At 34.4% G+C, this 12,466-nt stretch overlaps 2 protein-coding genes across 2 annotated transcripts; one reads left to right on the top strand and one right to left on the bottom strand.

Moving 5' to 3' along the window:
• The first annotated feature begins 260 nt into the window (after nt 1-260).
• On the top strand, nt 261-2,219 carry LOC110800168 (uncharacterized protein ycf23). The gene is made up of 9 exons (XM_022005456.2): nt 261-571; nt 674-739; nt 816-890; nt 982-1,044; nt 1,121-1,180; nt 1,298-1,387; nt 1,469-1,576; nt 1,660-1,782; nt 1,899-2,219. The coding sequence occupies exons 1-9, from the start codon at nt 365-367 to the stop codon at nt 2,031-2,033; spliced, it is 927 nt and encodes a 308-aa protein (XP_021861148.2). The 5' UTR covers nt 261-364; the 3' UTR covers nt 2,034-2,219.
• A 658-nt stretch (nt 2,220-2,877) lies between these two features.
• LOC110800169 (high mobility group B protein 14) lies at nt 2,878-10,477 on the bottom strand. Its single transcript, XM_022005457.2, has 6 exons — nt 10,340-10,477; nt 10,066-10,242; nt 5,027-5,084; nt 4,887-4,931; nt 3,306-3,386; nt 2,878-3,206 (listed from the first exon to the last, which is right to left on the bottom strand). Exons 1-6 carry the CDS (start codon nt 10,405-10,407, stop codon nt 3,156-3,158), a joined length of 480 nt encoding a protein of 159 aa, XP_021861149.1. The 5' UTR covers nt 10,408-10,477; the 3' UTR covers nt 2,878-3,155.
• Between the last annotated feature and the right edge of the window lie 1,989 nt (nt 10,478-12,466).

The raw sequence follows: 12,466 nt of genomic DNA, 5'->3' as shown, positions 1-12,466 counted from the left end.
ACAATAAATTACTGTACACCCTTTGTAAACAAGAATTTGTGATTTATTTAAGATAATTTTTTTTTTTTTTTAATTCCCAGATTTTTAAAGGATTTTTTTTTCAAATATCATTCAATTACTTAACACAAAATGACACCAAATTTCTGTTGCTGTACAAAACTTTACCCAAAGTAACAACTCTCAAGTTTCAACTGATGACATTGCGCGCCCGGTAAGTCGCAATATTCACTGCTTATGAGTTATGAGTTATGAGTAGTGAAGTTTATGGTATTTTCAGCAGCCAAAATATTATCTTATCTGTTGTAGGTACCTCTTCTCCCTCCAGCTCTTCTCTTACCTCTAAACCGAAACCAACGAGATAGCAATGTCTCTCCATATGGGTCTTTCTTCTCCTTCTCAACACCACCTTCTTTTAAAACCTAGTCACAATCCTCTTTACACACTTCCCATAAACAAATCTCGAATTTCTCTATCTCGTACTACTACTACTACTACTACTACTACTACAGCACTTCTCTCATCTACCAAAGAAGCTGTGTTGAAGGATTTTCGTCTCCAAAGAGCTCTTAAGGTATACTCCCTCAATCCCAACTTCAAAATTCTGAATATTATTCATACATACTATTTTAGGATGTATGGAAAATTAGTGTCAGTAATATACTTTCTTTTGCAGATTATCTCTGGTTTGCAGAATTTGGACAGGAACAATGTGGCTTCTGTTGTCACTGCTGCAGATAAGGTAATTAATCCATACAATTATCCATCTTGATTAGCCAAGTTAAGTGAGCATATAATAAGGTTGAATATACATGCAGGGAGGAGCAACTCATGTTGATATTGCTTGCGACCCTGAGTTGGTGAGACTTGCTGTCAGCTTAACATCTCTTCCGGTAATCACTTACCTCCTAATCACAAAATTATCGATCGAGTTCCTTAAACTCCATCTTATTAACAAACTAATAGCTTTTTTATTTTTTGCAGGTGTGTGTTTCTTCTGTGGATCCTTCGGCATTTCTCGCCGCTGTACAAGCTGGTGCAACAATGGTATGTACTGTATACAACAACATTACACAAATCCGAGGAATTTATCTAAACAAACATTGCCTAATGGCTGTTGCAGGTGGAAATCGGAAACTACGACTCATTTTATGAGATGGGAAGATTTTTCTCTCCTGAAGAGGTACAAACCATAATGTTGTCAACTATCAAAATTCAAAACAACTGCGATGTTTCATTCTCTAACTTGCTTGTAAATTTTGGTAATATGTTACGGTTCTGATAATAAATTATCATGCAGATATTGAAGTTAACAAAAGAAACTAAACAAATCCTCCCAGATGTGACCCTGTCAGTTACTGTGCCTCACACCCTAAGCCTCCCTGAACAGGTAAATTGAATAAAACGGCTTTATGCGTTATAGAAAATTCTGAAATTGAAAGTTTATATTCAATTTTTAAAACTTGAACAGGCCAGACTAGCAGAGCTCCTGCAATACGAAGGTGCTGATGTTATCCAAACAGAAGGGGGGAAATGCTCAACCCCTTCGAAGCCTGGGGTTCTGGGTTTAATTGAGAAGGTATCATTTAAAACATGCAGCGCAACAAAAAGAATGACCAACTAAAAACTACCATAACTAAACGCAAGTTGTCATAATTTCAGGCAACACCCACATTAGCAGCAGCATACTCGATCTCCAGAGCGGTTACAATCCCAGTCATGTGCTCGTCGGGTTTAAGCGCCGTTACAGCTCCTATGGCCATCACTGCAGGAGCTGCTGGTGTGGTATGTACTCTTCCTCCATTTCGTCAGAAATCTTCAGACTTCATTCACTTCTTAATATAGGGCGGGAAGACATAAGATTTATCACATGATTAATCCATTTTCCACTTGAAAAACAGGGTGTTGGCTCTGCAGTTAACAAGCTTAATGATGTAGTGGCGATGATTGCTGAGGTTCGAAGTCTTGCTGATGCGCTGGCCTCAACTCAGAAGCAAGCAAATCTGGATCAACAGAAAACTCTAAGGTGGCTGTGATTTATAACACCGCCTAGAATTCCATCAGCGAGAAACCGAGAGAGAACAAAACGAAGCCACAAAAGTTTCAGGTTTTGGATTAGCCATATGTAGAAAACTAGAATATGTATGCAGTTAGAAGAGGAAAAGACCATATTACTCAATTCAAGCTTTTAAAGTGCTAGGTTATGAGATTAAGTTTTACTACTTCGTATTAAGGATTAAGGAATGAGACAAGTTCCCAAGCCATAAAATAGTGTATTAATATGAATATTCAAATTAAAAATAAACTATTCCTCTACCTAGAATTAACAAAAAAGTTGTCACTTCTCCTAATACAGTGTCCACATATCTCGCTGTTGAATAAAATGATGGGGGAATATAGAAATGACTCCATTATTTTAAAGGGTCTTTTGGTAGAAAAACATTACACGCCGAGGTTCTATATTCACACCAAGACAATGAAAACGAAGTCCCCATTAATTTATGACCCTCATGTTGGAAATTCCCAGTTTGGAAAGATGGACATTGTATCTAGAATTAGTCAATCCTCAAAATTTCACAAGTCCTACTCTAAAAACTAGACCACAAGACAATGTCCTTTACTCCAGGTTATATACCAAGACCACCAACACGTAAACAATAATGAATATATATATATATATATATATATATATATATATATATATATATATGTAAATCCTTGCTAAAAAGACAAGGACCTAATTTATACCTTAAACCCAAAAATTTAAACCAATTTTCAGAATATGCATAAAAGAATCAAATACCTACATAAGAATTCAGACCCTATGCCTTAAGAATAAGATCATATCTTCAGATCTTCATCATCAAATTCTAAACATGGTTTAAGACTTAAAACCCTCCATTGAACAAAATAAGCAAAATCATCAATGACATGTCACAGCTACAAAACGGCCCTGAGTGGAACATCGTCACATCATTTGTTCTAATTGAATACAAAATCAACTAATTAATCATCTACATGTCTAATAAACACATCTTCACTAACTGGTAACAAGTCAATATACAATTTTTCTTCCTAGCCTACCAACCTCACCTGATATTCCAACATCCCCTTACAGACCCTGTTCCTATCATCTGACTTTTCACTTCTATGATTGTCTATTCAAGATCGAACTCTGATTCCTCAGACTCTGCAAACTCACCACTCTCCTGTAACACAAGTCGACGCTTACTAAGGCACAAAGATACCAAGCATACATAATTTCAAAAGTAAGCAGTACATAAATGGCTATGTATTAGCAACTATACCTTTCTTCTGATGTATTCTGCCATTGCCCTGTCAAACTCAGCTCGTTTTTCAGTTGCTATATCATAGTACTTCACTTTTTCCTGATTGAACCAAGGAATTAATAAATATTGTCAAGCATTTATAACCAAGAATCAAGGAAAGCTCATGGTAAGCCATGAAAAACAAGGATCCCATCCCCTCATATTCATCCTATTTTCAGTAACTCATTTAAGAAAACTACAAATTTTCTAGTTTGACCAACATCTGCCAAGACATACCTAACATAGACATCATTTGCTCCATTTCATCCTGTCCTCAAACCCTTGTGGGCTAAGCAGTGGGGTCAGGACTATAGACCAACTCGCTACATTTGTGAAGGCACAGTGAGGTGAAAGAGCCAGATGGCCCAGCCCAGAACAGACCAAAAATAAATCCAGATTTTATGTTTTATGACTGGCTTCTACATACAACTCAATATCCCGAAATACAAGTACCCAGTAAAGTTACAACCTCTCTAGCCATCTCACCCTTGAGATAGCCCCAAAGGAGCTTAAGTTGAAGCTTTGCCTTCCAACTCACTATTTTCTTCTGATTAGACATAGTTTATATGAAATCTTATTGCCTATCTCCTATCTTACTATGGATGAAAGCATCAACACACATGAAAACTGACAGAATCGAGATGCCAGCCAAAAATGTGAAGTGGAAGAATCTGTGACAACATCAAATTGGAGCAGGTGACCTTCCACATCAATTTTCCATGCGATAAAGATCCAGAATTTGGCAATTTTTAGAAGGGTTTAAATGTAACAACATTACCCCTAGTTGTAGCAGGGGACCTACTGGTCGAAGAATCACAGTTATGGTCTAACCTGACCACAAAATTTCAAGCGATTACTCACCAATAATAAGTACCTTCAAGTTGAAGCCATCTTTCACTTTTAACTTATTTTCCCTACTAGTGAAAATAGAGTTGCTATCAATGGCCTCTTGTATGTCATAAATGAGCTGCATACACCAGACACTATATATTACGCCTAAGGTGGACTGCTGGGCTATTGTATCGTTACTTGATAACACTAATGACAACCACTGAGTGCTCTTTTTTCTATAAAAGTCATTCATGTCATTTTCTATAAGTTCCAAATAACTTGCACAGGGATATAAATACTAAGGCTTAGTAACTTTTGATGCATTCCCTTAGCGCAGGTGGACAAGACAAATGTGAAAGTCTGTGCTTTTACCAGCACTACGATTACAATGATTCAAAATTTTTGTCCTCAAAGGCTCAGAGTTCTCGAGGTAAAGTTTGTTTTATAACAGGTAAGCCCGTCTTATGGAGCTCGGCAGCTCACCCTGCCTTTGAGATTGAGAAAGCACCAAAAGGATCACCACTGGGTTATTAAATTGTTGCTTACTATCAACCAAGACAACCACTAAGTTAAAACACATTTTTTGTACGAGTCATTCGCAGCTTTTTACATTACACTAAACAAGCTGCAAAGAGCTTATACACATGAATATAACATATAAATTGTCGTGGTGATGTAAAACGCGGTACAAAAATTTTGACAAAAAATAAAAAATCAAACATGAAATACCTCGTATGTCATAATCTTCCATTTCTCTCCACAAGCTTTTCCAATCTGATGTCAAAAGCATTTCAATGTGGCTTATATTGACAAGTAAAAGCATCAGAGAACTGAAAGGAGAAATAAAATATTATATATCCGCTACTTACATCACGCATGGATTTGATCTCTGGATTCTCAACCTGATATCCTCTTCGGAAGTCTTCCCTTATAAGATAAGAGTATTAAAGTAAGAATGGATTTCCATAATTAATTTAGCTCTTTTCATGATACATAACATAATTTGACATAGAATACATCAATAGTATCTATGACAATTAGATAAATAATATCTGGAAAATTTGCCAATTACTACCTATGTTGTTAGGGAGTTTGTCAATTATTACCTAGGTTGTTAAAAGTTGTCAACTACTACTACCTACATTTTTTACAATTGATGTCAATTGCTACCTTAGGCCAATTAGTTCACTAATGACATCATAATTAACATTTAATTATAATTTAATCATTTTAATTAATTATAAGAATTTAAATACAAAAAAAATCTCAAAAATCCCAAAATTTACCCGAAATTACCCAAAATTAAAAAATTTTAAAAAGATCCAAAGAATATTTCAAAAAAGTTGGAATATTTTTTTGGGATTGAGCATTTTGGATTTTTTAAAACTTCGGAAAAAAATCAAAAATGATAAATCCTGAAAAAGCTCCCAAATAAACATTCCCAAAATTAAATCCCGATTGTGTTTGGTAATTTCGAGAACTTTTAAAAAAAATTAATTTGAAGTAATTACAGGTAACTTTTGAACTTTAATTTTGGGATTTAAACTTTTATTAATTAATTAAAATAATTTAATTAAGGATTAATTATGTCATTGCAATTGACATCAATTGTTAGAAAGGTAAGTAGTAATTGACAACTTTTAACAACCTACGCAATAATTGACAAACTCCCTAACAACCTAGTTAGTAATTGATAACAGTGTGAGACATCCACAACACCAAAGCCATCAAATTCTCTCAATAATTCCCCAAACCCGATAACATGTCCTAACTCATAACCCGGCAATTGCATATTACATCCCTAATCTCCATAACTACACTACTATGTTAAAAGCATGTGCTTATAGTGCAGCATGCCCATACCTGCTCTTAGGGGTGGACACGAACCGTATTGTTCGTGAACAGTTCGGAATCGGTCCGATAAAATTTCGGCTCGAGCTCGATTCGTTTTAAATGAACCAAGCTTGAACTTAAATTTATGGTTCGATAACTAAACGAACCAAACTCAAACTCAATGGTGTTCGGCTCGAAAGCTCGCAAGTTCGTTAATTTAAGAATAATACTATATATTTATGAGAATTTTAATACCATTGTCTAAATTATCAATTGAATGACAAATAAGGGAAAATATTTTACATAACTTGTCCAATAAAAATACTATCATAATGTTAGATGAAGAAAATTATTAATATATTATGGTACTTGTTGGTAGAATATGGTTTATTAGTTTATCGAGTCAAGGCTCGAAAAAGCTCGAAACTCGGCTCGAACTCGAAGAATTCTTATCAAGCCTGGCTCGATAAGGATTTTTAAGCTCGAGGTAAGTTCGAGCTCGAGTTCGAACTCGGGAAAGTTTAACCAAACCAAGCCGAGCCATATAGATTTCGGTTCGGCTCGGCTCATGTCCACCCCTACCTGCTCTTGCACCTCATCATAAGTATAGTAAACAAGTATTGCGTGAACCCACTGACCACTACGTATCGACTAACGAGCAATAACTGATATAAAAACTCTAATAAACTCACTGGAAAACCTTTATAAAACTAAGATGTAGAAACAACAAGTGACATAAAAATCAAGCACGGAAGGAAAAAAGTGAGCTAAAAAAAGGGCTGGTGCAAAGAAGCCTGAAATACTTACATGAATAAGCAATTGAATGTCACATTAGTCAAAAAGTAGAGAAAATTGCCTGCATTAATAAGCCAACAGAAATAACCTACTAGTGCCTACCTATACTACTTCAACTACCAGAAACCAACAAGCACCAGCTTTACCCTAACCGTTTTCATATTAATTTTTTGAGCATTTCACAATGCATGAAAAGTTTCACCCTTTAATTATGGCTTATTCAAGCAACATCAGAAGTTATCTTTGTTCAGAATGCCAAAGTTAGACAGAAGAGTAGGAGACTAAGAGAAAGAGAGAAAGACAAATAGGGAGAAGAGAGAAAATCTGAAAATATGATGGAGAAGAGGGGAGTAAGAAGGTATCTGGAGGTTGTTTATGAACACCAAAAAGGGATGTTGGTGTTCATAAACAACCTCCAGATACCTTCTTACTGCAGGAAAAGGGATGGAGAAGAGGGGAGTAAGAAGGTATCTGGAGGTTGTTTATGAAGGCTGCCCCCAATTTTTAATATAAACACCAAAAAGGGAGGGAACGCAAATGATGAAGTGAATTGGGGCACACATAACGCTGATAATTGTTATAACACCAAGTTAGGAGCATATTAGATTCTCAATTTACTTATTAGTAGATGCACAAAGTGCAGTGAACCTTGAACTGCTTAGCCTGTATATTAGACAGCCTAATAATATTACATGAATATTAGCCATGATGCATGAGGACTTGCATTCTTTCTCATATTCACATAGAAAACTGCCTAAATTAGTAATGTTCTCATCTCCAGCCTCCACCAATCAACTGCCAGCCACGGCATCCAATTCCAGCTTGACTTTGAATGACATCTAACCACACAAACACTATTTTAATACAGACATTGCCTCTTTGAAAGGGCATGATTCCTGGACCACCAAATTACGGCATAAATCTACACCAAAATCAATTGATGAACTCTTTCAAATCCCAATTAATTTTCAGAATTCATCTATTCAACATAAAGAAGCATATGATGCAGATTCCTGTCTTCTGTCATTTTAGCCAAGCATTACATCATAACAGAAAATCATGCTACCATCTAACAGTATCTTTGGCCAACTTTACTTTTATGCTTCGGTATTTGTTTTGTCTCACATATCACAGCCTCTCCCTACCCTCCCACAGCAACATTACCCCAATGCCTCTAACGGGATCCTGCCATGGGCGAGTGTAAGGGTCAGATGTATATAACTTATGCCTAGCATATAGGTTCTTTACAATTAACCCCTAATAAGAGACAACCATCTGAAGAACCATTTGATTTAGCACATTATAAATCCAAAAGCCAAATAATAATAATAACTCATGACTTCTTTAGAAATTGACAAAAATAATACTCTTCATATCAATAGGATTATAAGTTCTGTAGCTAGTAGGAAAATCACGGGAAACTACAGAAGTACCTTTTATGTTATGTTTTTTTACAAACAGCCTACATTGTATTGAACTGTTTTGAAAAGCACTATCTTATAAGTAATTTGTTCATAACATATGACTTTTTGTGAGTTTCAAACATTTAAGTATAGCACTATAGCCCACAAACCCAAATCCCTTCCGCTTTACTCTTACTTCAACTCTAATGTGCTTGCTTTTCTGAGTCATACTTAACATATGAAACTCACAAAAAACATCATACAGTGGTGTTAGTTGAACAAATTGTTTTGCACAATGGTTCTAACAATCAATGGAGGTAATTGGATGTAAAAAGTGCCATATAAAAACAGTTCCCCATGATTTTTCCTAACTAAAACTCCATATTATGTAGTTAACCTTGAATTTTCACACGCAATTGGAATTCAGAATCTTCCTCTCACAATCTAAATCTCATTTACAAGTTCCGGAGGTTTCTACAAATCTGTAGCATTACACCTCCATATACCTACCATTAGAGTTCTGCAGTACAATTATAACTCACTCGTGAGAAATGTAAACATATCTTACACTCACATTATCCATTTCTCAGTTGATTACTGAAAAAGCTCAATGACACATCATATCTCTGGTTTAAGCATGTAACCAAATCATCAATCAAGAACTTAAAGCTTCCTCAATAGAACCAGCCACTTGCAAGTGGCAATTAATAATCCTTCAAACACAGTACATAGAGACATTGTCGTCTATTCCTTACTCATCTGACAAAGAGTATTTTGCATAATCTTACGTAATAAAGAAACAACCAGTGATACAACTACTAACAAACTTAGTCACACCAAATCACATTTTAGTCATCCCTTTGCCAAGTTGAAATTTATGTAATTTGGGGTTCTGCCTGATGAATACACCAAAAACCAAATAATCGGAAAAATATAATTTTACTCTAATAGTCTAACCTCCACCATAAATAGCACTAGTCATCTGGTATCCTCTTATTGTCTGCAAGAAAAGACCTACATTCCCAATCTTCTATTACGCTACCGATTTTCTTAACAACACAGCCAATTTGAATTATACACCCGGGTGCACAGTGCTCATTGTGCACCCTAATGAACATTCATTGAACACCTAATGAACATGGAGAACGATTTCAATGTACGCGTACAAAGTGAAAATTTTAATATATGTTCTTTGGTTTTGAAATATATGTTCATTTACTATTTGTTCTTTGGGTATCAACAATACTCTCTCCATAGGAGTCACCGGCCGTATTTTTTTAAGAGTCACTATTGCATTTTTGGTAACTTTAACACACACTCCCAATTGTTTATTATTTTATATTTTACCTATGTTCCCACTTAAATCATAACTAATTTCCATTTTTGTTAACATTTACACCCCACTTACTTTTTTAGTTTCTTTAATATCAACTACCCCACTTACATCATTATTCTATCAAATCCAACCATGCTTCCTTAACACTTGTGTCGGTCAACATGTCTAAATGTTCATTTAGAAACAGGGTGCATAGTGTACCCGGTGCATCAATATTTAAACTAAATGTTCACTTAAAAACATCATGCACTCGGGACCACATTTTGAACAACACATTATGTTCCTTACCATCCCAAAAACAGTAATAAGCAACATAGAGTTGATGAATCGACATTTAAGCAACATGGTAACTAATTCTTTTTCGTACAACTACAAATTCTTTTCTAATAATCACCCAAATTCATAAAAATTGTCAATTTTCCACAATTTGGCCTAATAATCTCATTACCCTATATTTTAATGACCTTCTAGCAATAAAAATGCATCAAAAAATTTAACAACGGTAGAAAAAAGAAAAAGACAGAGAGATAAGGAGGGTTACAAGAAGAAGAAAAACGCAGTGGGTGGCTTCTTGGGTTTATTGGGATCAATTTTCTTCTTCTTTGAAGACGATTTTGACCTCTTTGATGAACTGGGTCTTAATTCTTTTGCATTATCTTCTTCATCCCTAAGTTTTCTTGTTGAATTTTGCGATGATTTTATCCTCAGTGTAATTTTTCTTCAAGAAAATACACAAAAAAAGAACCATTCACATGGAGTATAATAATTTGTGAATGGAGTAAGATTGAGGGAAATAAAGAATAAACAAGAATTACCTGTTGGGCGTTATAGTTGGCGTTTCACCATTGACGAAAGAAGTTGAATTTGAAGCTCTCTCTGCCATTTTTTCCCCTTTACTTCAATTTTGCTGCTTATTGCAACTTTGCAAATGCACACAGTACGCAGTACGGGTGACAGGAGAAAAAAAAAAAAAAAAAAAAAAAGTCAGGATATAAATGGGAACCGAACCTGTTGTTGGGTATTAGTCCCTCCGTATTTAGTTAAGGCCATACACTTGGCCGGGTATGGGCGCAATTTGGATTATACACCCGGGTGCACAGTGCTCATGGTGCACCCTGAAAAACATTTGTTGAGTATCTAAAGAACATGAAGAATGATTTCAATGTACATATACAAATGAAATATTTGCAATATATGTACTATGGATTTGAACTATATGTTCATTTAGTATATGTTCTATGAATATGAATGATATGTTCTTTGCATTTGAACTATATGTTCTTTTAAAAATAGGGTGCACAGTGAGCATTGTGCACCCGGGTGTATAAACCATATTTTGGGGTATGGATACTCCCTCCGTATTTATTTAAGAGATATACTTGACTGGGCATGGATATTAAGAAGAAGAATTAAATAAAATAAAATAATAAATCAAGTGGGGTTGGATAGATATTTTAATGATTAAACAAGTGAGAACCATGTCATTTTAGTTGGTGGTAGGTGGGGTGGGTTTATGAAATTATTTGTTTAATAGGATGGTGGGTCATAGGGTAAATTAGATGTATTATTTAATTAAATGGTGGGGTTGATAAGTTACTAAAAATGGCAAGTGTATCTCTTAAATAAATACGGCCAAAAAAGGCAAGTGTATTCCTTAAATAAATACGAAGGGAGTATTATTTAAAGTAACTGGGGTTGGGTAGATGTTTTAATAAGTAAATAAGTGGGGTCCATGTCATTTTGGGGGGGTGGAGGTGTGGTGAGTTTATGAAATTATTTGTTTAATAGGATGGTGGGTCATATGGTAAATTAGATGGTAGGGTTGATAAGTTACTAAAAATGGCAAGTGTATCTCTTAAATAAATACGGTCGAAAAAGGCAAGTGTATCCCTTAAATAAATACAGAGGGAGTATCGGTAGTTTTCGTGTAGTTTTCGGTTTTTGGTTTTTTAAATTTTGAAAGTAAATTATACTGAATAATGAACTAAAAATAAGACTTTGTTCTATTGGACTTATTTTGACTGAATTTATATTATCTTAACTTATTTGAACTTAACTTAACTTATCTGAACTTATCTGAACTTATATGAACTTATTTTATCTGAAATAAACTTATTTCGTCTGAAATAAACTTATTTGTTTGAAAATGTCTACAAAAAACTTATTTTTGTTGAACTTATATTATCTGAACTTATCTGAACATATCTGAACTTATTTTGTCTGAAATAAGTCAAAATAAGTCGAACATAAGAGGGCCTAAGTTCAGATAAGTTAAGTTCAGTTCAGTTCAGTTCAATTCAATTCAGTTAAGTTAAGTTAAGTTCGGTTCAGTTCAGTTCAGCTCATATAATATAAATTCAATTAAAATAAGTCGAATAGAACGGAGCCTTATGTTAATTTTTTAAACTGACAACATAAAACTGAAAGTGGGTTTCATATTTTGGGTTTTAGTTTTATAATAATAAACAGAAAATAAAATATAAAAAAAAAACGATGTCGAACTAGCCCGCGCAGGTTATGGTTCTATTTTATAATTTTTCGGAATAAATACCTTATTGCGTACGTTGTACACGAGTACCCAAAATTAAGAAACATGACCAAACAAAAGTGTTTAATATGTCCAATATATAAAGCAATTTTCAAGCTCATTTTTGTAAAATATAAAAATAGAATTTTAATTTAAGCCTGAACTATAAAACAATTGAACTCCAAACCATGAATTAGATTTTTTTTTTTTTTTTTTTTTTTTTTGAAAATAAATAAACTAGCAATAACTTTTTTTAATTTTTTTAAAATAAGTGAAAAAGTATCTTGAACTAGGTTCCAATTCTTATTTTTAAGAACATGTTGCAACTGTTTTCGGCTTCTGAAATTTTGACATGGTACTTTGTTGTGCTCACCCCTACAAGTACGCAATGAGTAACTACGGGGTTGATTTATTT

Source organism: Spinacia oleracea, chromosome 5 (genome assembly GCF_020520425.1).
Source record: "Spinacia oleracea cultivar Varoflay chromosome 5, BTI_SOV_V1, whole genome shotgun sequence".
Taxonomy (NCBI): Eukaryota; Viridiplantae; Streptophyta; class Magnoliopsida; order Caryophyllales; family Amaranthaceae; genus Spinacia; species Spinacia oleracea.
The sequence above is the reverse complement of the archived record's forward strand: the minus strand, read 5'-3'. Positions and strand labels throughout refer to the sequence as shown.

What these genes read in the sequence shown, in the direction of transcription:
- LOC110800168 (XM_022005456.2), top strand. Translation starts at nt 365, where the DNA reads ATGTCTCTCCATATGGGTCTTTCTTCTCCTTCTCAACACCACCTTCTT. An exon ending in TACAAGCTGGTGCAACAATG is followed by an intron (nt 1,045 to 1,120) that starts GTATGTACTGTA and finishes TGGCTGTTGCAG; the next exon opens with GTGGAAATCGGAAACTACGA. An exon ending in TTCTGGGTTTAATTGAGAAG is followed by an intron (nt 1,577 to 1,659) that starts GTATCATTTAAA and finishes TCATAATTTCAG; the next exon opens with GCAACACCCACATTAGCAGC.
- LOC110800169 (XM_022005457.2), bottom strand. Translation starts at nt 10,407, where the DNA reads ATGGCAGAGAGAGCTTCAAATTCAACTTCTTTCGTCAATGGTGAAACG. An exon ending in CCAACTATAACGCCCAACAG is followed by an intron (nt 10,243 to 10,339) that starts GTAATTCTTGTT and finishes ATTTTCTTGAAG; the next exon opens with AAAAATTACACTGAGGATAA. An exon ending in GGAAGATTATGACATACGAG is followed by an intron (nt 3,387 to 4,886) that starts GTATTTCATGTT and finishes TGGTTCAATCAG; the next exon opens with GAAAAAGTGAAGTACTATGA.